This window comes from Dipodomys merriami, unplaced genomic scaffold, assembly GCF_024711535.1.
Source record: "Dipodomys merriami isolate MVZ:Mamm:240054 unplaced genomic scaffold, mDipMer1.0.p SCAF_1, whole genome shotgun sequence".
NCBI lineage: Eukaryota > Metazoa > Chordata > Mammalia > Rodentia > Heteromyidae > Dipodomys > Dipodomys merriami.
The window spans coordinates 11,179,420-11,195,721 of NW_027202270.1; the positions used below are offsets into that span (position 1 = coordinate 11,179,420).

Here is a 16,302-nt window from a genome sequence, read left to right on the forward strand (position 1 = left end):
TCTGGGCAATTTACTTCTTGTCTTGAGCTTTGGGTTATCACTGGAAAAGTTCACAAAGTCATAGCTGTCCATCAATGCTGACTTTGTGAAATACAAATGTAACCCTCTTTAATAGCTAATATATAGTGTTTACATAAAAAGCATTCTTTTCAGTGGGTCATCTGTAATGTCCAAATTAAACTTAAAAATGTATAAGTCAGATTATATATTTTCAATAATCTTAGAGCGAATTTTGCCACTACCCCAGGTTCTGTTTTCTTTATAGAGTATTGACATTTTCACTTGACTACGTGTGATATTGTACGCAATCAGAAAACCATGTCATTCTTCTCTCCCCAGAAACAAGGTCTCACCTTCTCTTGGTAACTAGATTTTTTTTTTGCTTAACATAAATCTTAGCAAATTATTTTTCAATTTTAAATGAAAAAATCCTTCAGTTTCTACAATTTAGTGAAATTATTAAAATAATATTTCACAATTTAGTGAAAGTATTATTGAATTTGCCACTTAAATGCCCAGTGACTTACACTAATCAAACTTTTGAGCTTTATTTCAAGAAACTGCTTCTCCCTGGCCCAGTGTGAGCACACACCTGGCACAGAGAGATGGGTTTCTCTCTCGTCTCCTGTCCTTGCTCTTCCTGCTCTGCTCCCAATCAGCTGCATGATGGCAGCTTACACTAGGGCAGTGGGAGAAAGGAGGAGAAGAGATGACAGACCTAGGATGAGATGGCATCTCTCCCTCTCTGTCTGCCCCATCTTTGTCAATGAAATTCTCACTTCTTGGGACGTTTTCCAGGACCTTAGAAGGCCTCCTATGAGTGGCTGTCTCTCATCTGGAGAATCCGTGTCTTTGCTATGCACTGGGTCTTTCCTTAAATGCCCCCTGGGAAATGGGAAACTCACTCCATGAAAAATTACTGCATGTACATAGAATGAGAAAGCATGCACATGCACATACACACACACACACTCACATATGCTAAAATCCTTTATAGTATCTATTTCGTATCTCTTTCTCTCAAACCACATTCCTAGGCTAGAGATGAGAGTTCAGTTAAGGACACCAGTATTCATTCTGTTCACCTCCTTTGCAAGTTGTGCTTCTTTGGCCTGGCTTTCGGGCTTGGGATGTGAGAGCAATTATCTCTGAGCATTTTGTAATTAGCCTTTTGCATTTTATACTCTGTTTATTTACATTCGAACTCTATTAAGGCACACTTTGGCTATTGAAAATGTACTGCTCACTCCCAGTTTTCCTCTTATGGTTCATTCTCAAAGCTGTACCGCCAGCATCAAGAGAAATACAGAGTGCCTTTTCTTTGGTGAGTACACATTCTAGGCAGCAGAAGCCAGAGATTTCCACTGAGAAATAAGTGGATCCATTGGGAATATCACTTCCATTAGTCTCCAAATGAGAAGCTCTCCAAATGAGAATTCTGTTCTGTGTTTGCTACTCGATTTCGAAAAGGGAGAGTTAAACTCTACAGTGGGAAAACAGAGAGCAGAACCAAGCAGCAGGATCTGACAAATGTTCCCCAAGGAAGTACCTAGGCACCCAATCAGAACTGGGAAGCAAAGCAGATAAAGGGAATCATCCTCGGTGCCTGAGCCCACAGTGCAGAATAGCAGCCTGGAGGGCCGTAGACACCAGTGCTCCCAGATGTCTGGGGCTCGAGAGAAACCAGACAGGAAGTTAGTCAACACGCTACAGAGGAACGCAAATTACAGCAAGCACTTCAACTCTACCAGACGGGTCTGGTGTTCCTGTTGTACAACAAAAATGAATATCATGGAGAGCTCTCGGTCCCTATCAATGTATCAATGATCAATGATCATTCAACACAAATCTCTGAAAAATAGGATAGGGAGGGAAAGGGTATGGCTCTGCATTTTCACTCTACCAACCATTTTAGACACTGGGCATATGAGAAATAACATACATTTTAAACATATTTTCTCATAATGACCTATGCCTTTAACCTTAGAGAATTTAGGTTAACAGTTGTGTTGCCTAATTTGTTATTATCCAGGTATTCACTCATTCCTATTGTTGCCAAGTATGGATTACAAGAATGAGGAGGACTTCTGGAAGTTTATCAGTGGTCAGCCATACTAGCATTAGCCAGGACAATATGTTACAGTATTTTTAAGATTTAAAAAATGTGATGTTCCAAACATACTCAGATTCATTATCATTATATCCCTAAATTTCCATTCTGTTACTTTGTATTAAATGTACTCCATCCTAACAGATCTTCTTCCCAACTCCCTGGTCTTAGCTATAGAATGACATGGTAACATCCTGGTGATTTCTCTAGTGTCCAGTACAATGAGCAGAACAAGACTCACGAGTACAAATGCAGTTTAAACCATAGTTGATGGGAGTCTGTGAAGTATCTGTTAAACTGAAGATCAGAATTTTGTTTCCCTCAAAACAATCCATGGGTCTTCAAGCTATCTAGCCTGCTGAGCTCTTTTTTATAAATAAGTTTTTTATTGTGAAAACACTGTACAGAAGAGGGGTTCCAGTTACATGAGCAAGGTAGTGAGTACATTTCTTATCCAGCATTGTTGTCTTTCCTTTGTTTCCCCCTACCATCCCTTCCCTCCCATCTCCACACCATCCCCCTCCCACCTAAATTTCAAAGTTCATTTTTTGATATAGCGTCTTGTACATCTCATTGTTGCAATGGGTCAACTTGCTGAGTTCTTTTGGTTTGCTTGTTTGTTTTACTTTGCTTTGCTTCACTTTGCTTTACTTTGTTTGGAGATACTGAGGTTTGAACTCAAGTTTTCATGCTTTCTAACCAGGCACTATACCACTTGAGCCATGCCTCTGACATTTATTTATCTAGTTATTTATGAAACCTGGCTTATTTGCCCAGATCAGCCTATTCTACAATTGTTCTATTTATGCTTTCTTCCATAGCCTAGATGACAGGCAAGTATCACCATGCGCAGCTTTAACTGTTGAGATGGGGATTCTCACAAACTCTTTTTGCCTAAGCAATCCTAGAACCACAATCTTCCCAAATGCAGCCTTCCACCCAACTGGGAAAAATAGGCAATGGCCACTAGTGGTTTGCATATCTTGAGGAGTTTTTTTGGGTTGTTGGTTGTAGAGGGTATTGTTGTTTCTATTGCTGTTACTTTGGGGGCCTTAATTCTGCTTATTTCAAAGCTAAGTTCAAAGGGCAGTGTTTATGGGAATCCTTGCCATTCTAAACCCTGCTCTACTAAACTCTGCTCTGATGTAAAGACATCTGGAAATATCCCAAGAATCATAGGAATAAGTAGTACTTATTTAAAATTCATTTTTCCAAAATAACATTTCATCTTTCAAATATATTTATGAATTAGATACTATTACCAATGTTTTATAAACATTCTCACCATTCAGAGGTAATATTAGATATTATTGTTGATATATTTTATAAACACAGCTTAGAGGCATGAAAGGACAGACTCAACATTATCACTAAAAACACGGAATTGCTATTTCTCCCCAAATTTTCTGCTTGCCCTGTTAGCCATGCATGCCTTTATAAAATGTATTCTACAAATGTAATATACAGGAAATATCAAACTTTTTTTCCTTAAAATAAAATTAAACCTATATCCAGTTTTTACCTGTCTGCACTTGTGGACACAGAATTTCCTTTGGATATGAGTGACAAAATCATAAGTAGTGGCAGAAAATGCTCCCTGGCAATGGGCACAGAAAGGTCCAGAACTCTTCTGCCTAGCATTGTTTTTTTTTTTTTTTTGTCCAAGCACAAAGATCCTCTTGAATCACAGAATTTCATATTTTCCAGTATGGAACCATAATACCTCAAGTGCAGCCTCATTCATAGCCACAACCGAACTTTTCCCCATCTGTCCTCTCTCCATCCAGAGATCTTAATATTTTGCCAAGGTGTTATGAAGGACTCAACTGTGGGTGTTCCTCTGTTCCTCTCATAGAATCAAAACTCTCTCTCCCTGCATGGCCATTTAAGACCAGTTGCTTCTCTTTCCTATTCACTGCTCTTCTAATAGAGCTTTCTCAGATGACTGGGGCTTCTAGAAAGCAAAAGTTATGTGTGAGAAGTCTCCACTCACATCCGGTGCTTCCTTTGTAACTCAGCCTTCCTCTATTGCAGAATCAAATCCGTGTCTGTACCTAAAAGTCATTCCTGAATTTGATATCAGAGTCATAGGGTAGCTCTATGTAGAGTCTTTTGAGGAACCTCCATACTACTTTTCCAAACTGGTTGAACAAGTTTATACTCCCACTAACAATGCAGTAAGGCTCCCTTCTGGCCACATCCCCTCCAGCATCTGTTGTTATTAGAGTTCTTGATTATAGCCATTCTACCTGGGGTGAGGTGGTATCTCAATGTTTTGCAATAACTAGTTATATGTCTGAGACAAGCAGAAAAGGTCAGATAAGATGATGTTAGGCGAAATGAACCCCAAGAGAAGGACACAAGTAGATTTTTCTTTCTTGCTATTGTTCCTAACGTATTTATAAGGTATTTTTGTGTTGTTTTGTATGTCCCTCCCCCACAGAATAAGCCCTGTTTTCACTGTATTTGATGTTGGTATAATTTGTGGAGGGGAAGGGAAAAAAATAGTTTAAATAGGGATACAGGTGGACCCATTGCAACAATGAGATGTACAAAACATTACGTTGAAAAACAAACTTTACAACTTTGGTGGGGGGGATGACGGCAGGGAGTGGGGGATGGGAAGGGATGGGAAGGGGAAACAAAGGAGGATGCAACAATGCTTGATAAGCAATGTACTCATTTCTTGCCCATGTAACTGTAACCCTTCTGTCCGGTATTTTCACAATGAAAAAAAAAAAAAAAAGAAATCAGGAAGCAAAAAAGGCTGACCATAGAGAAGCTGACAACATTTTTAAGATCCTCCCTTATTTGTACAGTTTTAATTTTGATCTATGTTTGCTGTTCTCTCTCCCTTTCTCTCTCTCCCCATCTCTGCCATATTCCCATATTCCCTTACTTCCCTCTTTCCCTTTGTCTTTCTCTCCCTATCACTGGGCTTATAATCAAACATGAGAGTTTATTTCCATAAATGCTTTATCATTAAGGCCAATCATCACAGGGTGACTTTTTTTTGGAAAGTTGTAGCCTGTCCTGGTCTATTATCTGTTCAATTGATGATGATGATAACAGCAATGATTTTTAAGAACAAATGACATAATCCTGGTTTAAGATTAAATGTGTCCTATGAACCCTTCCATCACTTTATGTCAGCACCAATTTTTTGTTGTTAAGATGGTTTTAAATGCAAACAATACATCATAATAAAATAATATATTTAATTACAACCTACATGATGTATTTTCAATAGAGCTACTGCATAATGAGTCAGAGGAAGATCTCTGAGAGGTTGAGACTCTAATTTATTCAGTCTATTGTGCATATGTGTGTGTATGTGTGTGTGCATCCTCACCTAAGAAATATACCAGAGTTTGGTAAGAGTTGTGAATAAATTGATTTCATGATTGAAATCTGAGTTTTTTGTTATTGTCACGTGTACTTACATAATTTCCCTAGCTTCTCCTGTTATTTCCACAAGTATTTAGGTCCCAGTTCTCCACTGTCTCCAGGAATCACCCTCTGGAGAATCTCTGATTTACTAAACAACCGTAACTTTAATAAACCATGGCAGTAACCAATGGCAATGTTAATTAGAATTGAAATCTCCTGACATGTGTGCTCCACTCCAGCAACTCCTCCATGCCTCAGAAGAGCCATTACGGAGCAACCATTGCAAGTGACTAAACTACTTTTGGTAAAGCAATCGTCTGTGACTGGTAAAAGATTTTGTGTGAACGACAGCCAGCCAGAGAGAGACAGCCAGAGAGAGAGAGACAGAGAGACTGAGAGAGAGAGAGAGAGAGAGAGAGAGAGAGAGAGAGAGAGAGAGAGAGAGAGCCCTTGCGTAGGGAAGGTGACAGAATATGTGCATAACTTTCATCTCTGCGTTAGTTGTAATGAAAGAATAAGGCTATAGATTACTGATCTGGAAGGGAGTTGCTAGTTCCAAGGTCCAGGAGCAAAGACATAATAATAGAGAAGCTTGAAGATGAAGGAGAAACTGTTAATAATGGCTCTTTCTCTTCTGCAAAACAGCAAATCCAGAATGTTCTCTTTATGGATCTCTCATTCATTGTGGACCATTTTCCCTCTTATGGGTGAAAATACTGTACATAACTGGTTTAAAACATACATTCTACCTGTAATCCTAGCTACTCAGGAGGTTGAGATATGAGGATCATGGTTCAAAGCCAGCCTAGGCAGAAAAGTCCGTGAGACTCTTATCTCCAATAAACCACCATAAAAACTAGAAGTGGTGCTGTGGCTCAAGTGGTAGAGCACTAGCCTTGAGCTGAAGAACTGAGGGGCAGCGCCCAGGCCCAGAGTTCAAGCCCCACGACTGACAAAAAAATGAAAAAGGTACATTCTATTCATAAACTGCTTTGTTAAATGGAAACTCCATTTGTATAACTATTCAAAGATGCTATTTTTTAAAAAGCTATAAACAGTATAACATATTTTTTAAAACAAAAATATTTAAAAGTGAGATCATTCACCTTGAGTGCATTCGGATCCTCAATTTTATACATATTTACCCTAAGGGGAACTGGGGCAGTCGTAGTACAGTCTACCTTTAAGGTATTTTTCTTCAGGAAAATAAGCACTGATACCACACAGTTTGGCCTTTTCTTCTTTTTTTTCTTTTCCTGAAAACATGATAGAATGGCAAACTAAAGGTCCAAGTAATAGCAATGCTCATGTGAATTGCACTGCCAGCTAAGAAATCCTGACTCACGTGACCCTCTCTTTGCCTCTACAATTGGCTTTTCTTTTAGTATTGCTATACAAATTTCATGATCAAATTGTTAACCAAAATCCTCTCTACTTCCACTTTAATATAATGAACTCTTTCAAACCCTAAACTGGAGACTCTAAGCAAGTGAAAATATTTACGCCATTCCTTCTAGCCAGTAGACAATTTTCTACTCTGTAAACAGCTGAATACTCAGGAGAGCAGGTTCAAGGTGCTGTAGTCCAAAATAGATGATTGTGGTATTTGAGGCAAAAGAAAGTGAAAATACAGTGTACATTCTGCTTACCTTCAGAATGCCAACAACAATTCATGTCAAAGTGTTAGCAACATAGTTTTTATAAAATTTACTGTGCTCAATAAGAATTCAGTGGTAGGACTATATAATTGTGTCACTTCCATTCATCTTCCAGAATCTTCTTTTTGGACCCACATTATAGAATATCACTATTCACCAAAGTCCCACCTCAATTTTCGTCTCTTATTAGCTTTTTTAATTTTTAGGCCCATTTAATCTATAGTTGTTACCAATCCAAAGGTCTCCACTCTCAATCTCCAGCTCTACAAAATCTCATTAACTCAAGACCTAAAATTCCAGATGTCTACTGGCTTCTCAATTAGATGTGTTAGAGAACTTCCAACTAAGCACAGACAAAATTTAAATCTCAACTTTCCCTTGTAAACCTTACTCCACATCATGTATCAGCATTGGCCTCCCTGGCCCTCAAGCTTAGACCCTTTGACAAAGTCATCTTTAGGTCATCCAGGATGTAAACCAAATTAAATTGTTTCCTATCTTTAAAGAAATGACTATCAAATGTTCATCTCATCATGTTCAGAATTTAACCAAGATGTGACAGCTAATGCTCATTGCTTCTGTATATCATTGCCCTCTCATTTCTTCAAAGAGATAGTCTTTTTGACTTATAGGGTGGGGAAAACCTTTGATAAACTCACAGAAACCCCATCCCTCTTTGTTCAGTGGTTTGTTACAGAGACATGTTTCCAATTAGCTGAAAGGGAGAGAAAATACTGGAGCATTGTGTGCCTAACTGTGGTTAGCTGCTGGTCATGGATATAAGCTTCAATTCTAGTGCAGAAGAATTAGCAGCTTTGATGACATCTATGAGCATCTGCAAAACACCTAAAGCTGCCTGCTTCCAGACTCGATGGAGAGAGCTAATAAAGTTCATCATTGTGTAAGACAATGTCAATCACAGCTCCATAGCTGCAGTTATTTCTAGTTAATATACAGACCTTCTTGATCACCGCTTACATTTATAGGCTCTCTCATCAATCTCCCCACACAAAATATGTTGAGTTGCCTCCCATAGATCTTTAGCATTCATCCAGGAAGCAGACATTTTTCTTCTCATTTTTCCTAGTGAGAAAATTCCTATGCTCCAAGTTGTAGCTCAAAACTTACCTCTTTTAGTGATGATTATTTTTCCCTGATTAGTTATTGCAAAAGAATATAATCTCTCCAGAAGAGTTCACTGATTTCTCCTCTCTGCATGCTATGCTTTTTGTATAACATGGATAATTTTATGTGACAACTTACTTTAGGTGTGTCTATGAAGGTATTTCTGAAAGACACCAATATTTGAATTGATAGATTATAGAAAGAAAACTACTTTCACCCGTGTTGGTGAGCCACATCTGGAACAGTGAGGCCACACCAGAACCAAGAGGAAGATGGAGAATGAATTCACTCTCTCTTTTTTGAGCTTAGGCATCCGTCTTCTCCTGCTCTTGGTACTGATGGTTGAACTTCTGAACTCAGATTGTGACTTGTGCATTGGCCATGAACTTGAACTAAATTCCACCACTGGCTTCTCTGATCTTGTAGAAAGCAGATCATGAAATTCCTAAGTTTTAAGCCAAATACTTACAAAGAATCTCTTTGTGTGTCTGTATATCTCTCTCTATATATATGTAGATCTATCTATTTATCTATCTGTCTGTCTGTCTGTCTACCTACATACCTACCTACCTATTTATATTCCATGACATTATTTTTATTTTTTGGTGGTACCTTGACTAAAACACACAATATATTGCGTTATCTATCTCTCCTATGCTAGATTTTATTCCAAGTACAAACGTATTTTATTCATTATATTCACACACCACAACAATGTCTGTTACAACACAGGCATTTAAATATTTCCTCTAATTTTATTAATATATCTGTGGTCACAATTTATTATATTACCCACACATTTTATATAGAACTGGTACAAATTCACTAATTCTTTAAAAAACACTAACAAGCCCCAAACTAATCACAAGTCACAATTGATAACCAAACAATAAGTATGTGTATGTGTTAACTACTATCTGATAGAATGAATAAAGAGTCCCTTTATATATGTCTTTAGTAATTTATACTAGAGCATAAAATGTCTTCTAAAATTTATTCTAAATGCACTTAATGTTTCTTCTGCTGGCTTTAAATGTATGTTGTAAGGTTGGGTCTGCCTAGGCTACATGATACAACTCCATCATCAGAGCCATACGTTGCATTTGGAGTCTGTGGAAACTCTTGTGGATCCTTTCCCAGAGAAGTGTCCTCCAAGCTTCCTGTCTCCAAGGGAAGTCACTCATTTTGTTAAAATTACCATGCCCCCTCCCGACATGTTTCTGTCAGGAACGAGAGCACTGGCTAAAATGATGCAAATTGCTTTCTCATATGAGTACCAATGTTGGGAAGAACACTGGAGGACAGGTCTTTTCCTCAGAGCCTCCCAGTACTGCAGAATCAAAATCTGAAAACAACAGGAGGCTCCCCAATTATTTGTGTATTTCAATTGAGTCCGGCGTGTAAATTAATCAGCTTAGAGCAAGCATATGCTGCTTTTAAAAATTGATGTTTAATAATATTTATCTATTCCCCTTACAAATTGCATGGCATATTTTAATTTCAAGATACGAAATTTAGATGTGCATAGATAATGTTTTTCTCCTTTGACTAGTTCTAGAAACTTAGCATGGTACCTGATGGATCAGTAACTGATAGCTCAGCTCACTACTTCAGATGACTCAAATTACTCAAATTATCTGTTCTTTCTACTACCTTCAGATCACCTTTGATATATTTCTGTTCTCCATTCCCCTTTTGATCAAATTTTACCAACTGCCTGAAATATTATGTAAAATAACACAAGCACATACACAAAGTTAGCCAAACTTCATAAATGAATATTCCCTTATCTGAAGTTACTGATATTTCTGAAAGGCTTCAGTGCAAAAATCTTTAAAATTATCCAGCTATTTCACTGCAGAGCTCTAAGAAGTGTCAATTTCTTACCTATCATCTTTATGCACAGTCATAGCAGAGTGCAGTCCAAAGCACTGTTGTACTCTTTTATGTGAAGAACTAGTTATGTGTTTTCTCTGAGTGGAGACAGATTCATCAGAGAGGTATGCTGTGTTAAGGGTTCATTGCATGAAGTAATTTCTAGATTTCTGTCTGGAAGACTGCAATCCTACTTACCTGAACCATGGTTTCCTGCCAACAAGGTGGGGCTCACCGAACATCTTCCCATTCTGCTGGTGACCACAGGTGGCCCCGGGGTTCCGTCCCATTCCTGAGCTTTGACAGGCTCTCTGGAGGAAGATGCCCCATGGTGCATTCTCTCTTTGCTGTCCAACTTTGGTAAAGGCTCCGTGCTGTGGCTGCGGATTTTCAGTTCCTCTGTGGATTCTGCATATGCAACAAATTACTTTCTGTTAAACAAGAGTTAATTCTTCCCCCAATTCCTTTTAAGAAATTAGAGTAATTTTTTCCTAAAATATTTTCAATAGAGAGTTAAACATTTAGACTTGTGTTAGAGAAGGTAACCTAGGGACACAAATCCCACGGTAACATTTTGTTTCTGCCCCCCTGCTATGTCCAAGTCAATGGAAATACTGTTTTCTCTTTGGAAAAAAGAATACCTCAATGAGTTTTGAGTCTTTTTTTTTATCTTTTCTGAGTTTATCTTTAAAGGAATTTTTTTAATTTTTTCAAATTTTTATTGTGATTAAGTGGTTACATAATTTCCCAAATTCCACAGTATTGTGGTATAGTGAAGCTTAGTTAAAATCACAAACACATTCTAACTTTCATGGAGCAAATTGTCTATCATGGTCTATAACATTTATGAGTTCTATGAGCTCTGCGATACAGTTATTTCTTCCACATTGGGTGATATGTACATTTCTTTTGTTTTGCATAGCATCAGCTATTCCCTCTTTCCCACTTGTTCCCTCCCATCGCTGCCATTGAGTTGCTTAGTTCATTTTGGTCAATGTCCAGTGCAGCTGATGGGTCCCGCTGTTTTATGTTTTTCCCTGATTCCCTCTAGTTCTGTGTCATCCTCCTAACTAGTTTCCCTCTGGTGTGCACATATATACCATATACGTGATCAGCAGCATGGGGTTATTTAGTAGTGATTCGACCAGATGAGTGGAAATCCTTTGTTTCTTAAGTGCTGTTAATTTTGTGATATCTCCTAACATTTTGGATTTAACATCCACTTATCAGGGAGACCATGTGCCATTTGTCTCTTTGCACTTGGCTTACCTCGCTTAACGTGATTTCTTCTAACTCCATACATTTCCCTGCAAATGCCATTATTTTGTCTTTAAAGGAGTTTTTGAAGACATAATTCACCTTTATCCTCTTAGCACATCTTTCATTTAGTTTATTCCTTATGCCAAATAAATTATACTGCATGTTCTAAAATCACCTGGTACTTTTTAGCTGACTAAGTTAATGACATATTTCAGCATTTGAAAACTCATCCATTACTCATTTTTCTATATGTTCAGTTCTTTTGTTTGACCTGATCATTAACCTTCTTGTGTTTTATTCTAGCTCTAAGCTCATATCGTATTTATGCCTTCTGCTCTTTGTGCATGCCTTGCACATTGTTTGTGTCCTTTCTTGTTTGCTTTTCATTTAATCCACAGGATTCAGCTAAAATTTATTGTGGGGGACTTGGAGGGTGGCTCAGTGGTAGAGTGCTTGTCTTGAATACAGGAGGCCCTGGGTTTGATTCCTCTGCACCACATAAGCAGAAAAAGCTAGAAGTGTTGCTGTTGCTCAAGTTGTAGCGTGCTAGCTTTGAGCTGAAGAGCTGAGGGACAATGCCCAGGCCCAGAGTTCAGGCCCCACAACCGACCAAAAAAAAAGTTATTGTGTTGTTAGTGATTTCTAAACATTTTATCTGAAGTGCGGACCATTCTCTTCAGCCTTAAATTCATTTACCCAGTGGCTGTCCCATGAATAGCATCATTTTAACATTTCAAATACTGAACTGGTGGTTTCTTCTACCAATCACTCATTCAACCAATCACTAGAACCTCATTCCTCCCTTAACTTAAGACTTCCTAAATCCATCAATCAGGAGACATTATTTCTGAAAACCTTAATTCTCCTTTCTCTTCTACTTTGGACCATGCTTCTTTCAGTCCCTCTGGTTCAATCAAATCTTGTACTTTGAATTTTTGCAATGTGTCATGGAGATTTTGTCTTTGACTCCCCCAAAGTACAAGATCTTTATATACCAATATCATCTATTCAGAAAGTAAATGTGATCATAGTTTATGCTTGAACAAAGTACTTCCATAAGCCTCTTGCTTATACACAGAGTAACATACAAGCTCCCCACCACAGACCTTAAGTATTGTTCCCATCTTATTTTTCCTTTCTTCTTTAGCTTCATTCCTCTCTGATGTCCACTGTACTCAAGGGGCAGCACCAGTAGTTAAACCTTTTGCATCTTATCTCACCCCAGGAAAACAATTCTGTCTGAAATACTCCCTCCTCTGATGTTCACCTTAAGACTTCTTTGCACATAGAACTCCACCCAACCCTGATTATAGAACTGAGCATCCCTAAAAACCATCCAATTGTAGCCAGTTGACTACTCTTACTTACTAAATATGTGAATTGACATTTTCCCTTTCTTTCTCTCCCCCATGTTGGGAAGTTCAAGATTAACCAAACTGGGCACCTCTCCCATTTTAACAATTTGATTTCCTAGCATCTAGCATATTGTTATGTAGGTATTTCACTTTATTTATTTACTCAGTAGCTTTCTCTATTCCTCCAGCATCTACCTGGAATGTACAGGAAATACAAAGCAATTATATCCTTGCTTGCTTACTCTTCTTCTTTTACTTTCTCATAGGTAAGAGTCCATCACAGCTCTTGGATACCATTCAATTGCAAAAATATGTGCCATGAATTATAGCATATTATGAGGTGATCTGAGGCCAGGAAAGACAGACTTTTGACAGTCTCTGAGATGTCTCAACTTTCTAAGTGAACCTGTTCAGACACTGAAATTCCAATTATCCTGAAATCAAATATAAGAACTAAAAACATCTTGAAGGTAGCAAGACATTCCAGCATAATCATAAGAGTGGGAGAATTTAGCCAACTTGCTTTTCAGTGCCCTGAGCCAAATGAAATGAAACCAGTATCAGAAAAGAACACCATAGCAGAATATTCAAAATATGAAAGAAAATGCTGAGCTAGTTCTTCAAAGTCACAGTCTCATAACCTAAGGGTTCACCTGCTTCACCCCACTTTATATTGCATATTTTAACCAAAACTGTGAGAGAGTTTGCTTTAGAACCTGTATTTATATTTTTCTTTCATGGTATAAATCAAGACTTTCCTTCTATTTTCTTTGTTCATTTGTCACACACAGAAAATTCTCTTCTATTGAAATTGTAACTAGCCAAAACGAAGCTCTCAAACTTAAACTGGGTCTGAAAATTGTTTTATATAGATTGTTTTTTTTCACATCTGAAAGGCAGGGATATATGTCAAAGCATCTCAGCCAAAGTCAGTGTCTTTATTCTCATTCAAATTACAAGGATTTACAAGTCAGAAATCAGTGGAGTGTCATTTAGACCTCAAGATTCTACTATATAAAAGCCCAATACAGCTTTGAAAATAAAAAGAAGCACTGTTGCCTTTTTTCTTGTTTCTTTGTTTTCAAATGCCAAAGTCTTTGTCTTCACCCCATTTGTCAGGTACATTTAGAGAAACCTGAACAAAAGAATTGAGCAAATTGTAGTGTTCAGACTTGTGCTTTGTACCTTGATGTCTAGTTCCTTAATAGAATGCATAGTTGAAAAACTGGTGAGAGTATCATAAATGTATGACTGGACATTTATTCATAAATCAATCTTGTTTTCTCACATAGATGCTCAAGAACTGCATCCCAATCAAATATTTATTCTATCTCAAATAAATACAAAAATTAACAAAATAGTTGTCGAAAGGACCATCAGGATAAGAAACATCATTAAGACATATTGAAGTTGGGTGTCAGCAGCTTGTATCTGAGATCCTAACTATTCTGGAGGCCAAGACTTCGAGGATTGTGGTTCAAAGCCAGCTCAAACAGAAAAACCCTGGAGATTCTATCTCCAAATAGACAGCAAACTGCTGGACTAGAGACATTGCTCAGGTAATATAATGCCAACAGAGGGTCAGAAAGCCAAGTTTCTTAGTGCTCTAGCACACGCGTGCACACACACACACAAACACACACACACACACACACAAACCAATTGAAAACTCAAAGAAATATATTCATAGTTACTCATTTCTATATTTCTCAATGTTGTTTTAACGTGGTCTGAAAAGAAAATTGATTTTAGTAACACTCACGATAGGTGTTTACAAGAAGATTAATCTTATATGCTAGGTAGTAGTTAGCCATGAGCCACTGAGAAATGTAAAGGGAACCTAAAATAGAATAAACTTTATAATTCAACTTGTCTCACACATCTAAGAATGAAAAAACCTAAGGTGGGCAACTGACAGGTCTCAGAATAATAGATTTCTAACTTACGTGCCTAGATGAATGCGCCATGGCTAAGAGGTTAAACATAACTCAATAAACCTCCTTCATTGTTTGGACAGTGACTTTTCCCTATGGGATAGTCCTGGAGAAGGACTTAATGTTCTGATTCCCTTATACTCCAGTATAAACTAAAGCCAGGATCAAAAGCATTGTCATCCCAACAGCCTTTCTTTAAACTTCCACTACATTTTGATCTTGCCTGCATTCTTCTCTCCTTGGACACAGGAGTAAGGGGACTGTGTTGTTGATTTCTGGTAGCATTACATAGCAGTTTCCTGTGGAAGCCCAATTTCTCTGTGCTCCTACTTACAGCACCCACTTGTTTCTCACAGTGCTACATGAATAGACTATGCTTCTCATGATCTGTTCATCAAATTGATGAGTGAATGTTGACTATTGCTCTATGAATAGATACTTCCATTAAAATTTAATCTCAGAGGTCTTATGAATACATATAAGTATACACATACACATATAATATCCATTGTATGTATATAATAAACATATATGTATATACATATGTACATATATTTATATAACGTATATTATCTGCATACTTTATATATACATATAATATACATGATATGTCTTTTCCAGATCACATTTTTATATCGCATTGCTTTAATATTTGTGTTTTTAACCTGAGAAAGAACAAAAGGACAAGAGATATGAGGTGCCCTTCCAGAATCAAACCTTCTCTCCCAGGAGCCAGAATATCAAAACTCCTGCAGCTAACTTGAAAGTTTCATCTCAATGTGTATCCATTTGTTCCTCCTTGGTAGCATTCTAGGGTGCTTGGCCTTCTGTCTTCTTCCCTAACCTTCCCTCCTCCCAACCCTGGCCCAGCAGTGAACCGTAGCCCAGCTCTCTTGGTTTGGATGGTGTTTATAATCAGATCTACCTTGTCAGACACTGGGTCTTATCCACATGTCTTATTCACTGTTTCCCAAATATACTTACTCATCAAATCTACAAAACCTAAAGATCCATCTTCAGTTCTACAGACAAATAAAATACAGTACTTGTGGATTTTTACATATGGTTTCAGGGCTGGGGATGGGTGAAACATATTAGAACTGCCAATAATACCCTCTCTCCAAACTTGTTTTATCCCTAGCTAAAATAGTTATAATCTTCAGTAAAACAAACTTGATTTCATATTTATGCCACACTAAGTATTTGCTACTTAACCGTAGTCAAAATTCTGTAACCTGCATTTTCACAAGTATAAGACGTCATCAGTCATTCTTACCAAGGTGGGGGAAAATGCAGACAAAAATCTAATGTACATCCTTCAAAATTAAGAAGTGTAAGGGAAGGGTGGGGGGAGGGATGGACAAGAGTGTTGAAAGGGGTGACAGTGATCAAGATATAATATATTCACAAACTATTATGTTAAATGACAACTCTTTTGTACAACTATGTAAAGATGGTAATTTTAAAACAGTAAACAAGACAATACATTTAAAATACTTACACTGGATTGGAAGTAACGATTTTAATTTTTCCAAGTGTTCCTTTTCATATCTTCCATTCATTTTCTTAAAGTTTCTAGCATAGCTCTACGTTTC

The 16,302-nt window shown here is 37.6% G+C and overlaps 1 protein-coding gene across 1 annotated transcript in view; it reads right to left on the minus strand.

Annotated features, from left to right (window-relative positions):
• Nyap2 (neuronal tyrosine-phosphorylated phosphoinositide-3-kinase adaptor 2) overlaps positions 1-16,302 on the minus strand; it is a 260,266-nt gene that overhangs the window by 58,747 nt on the left and 185,217 nt on the right. The window contains exon 6 of the mRNA XM_070015900.1: positions 10,357-10,566. Coding sequence (XP_069872001.1) covers positions 10,357-10,566 — 210 coding nt within the window. The remainder of the gene's footprint in view (positions 1-10,356; positions 10,567-16,302) is intronic.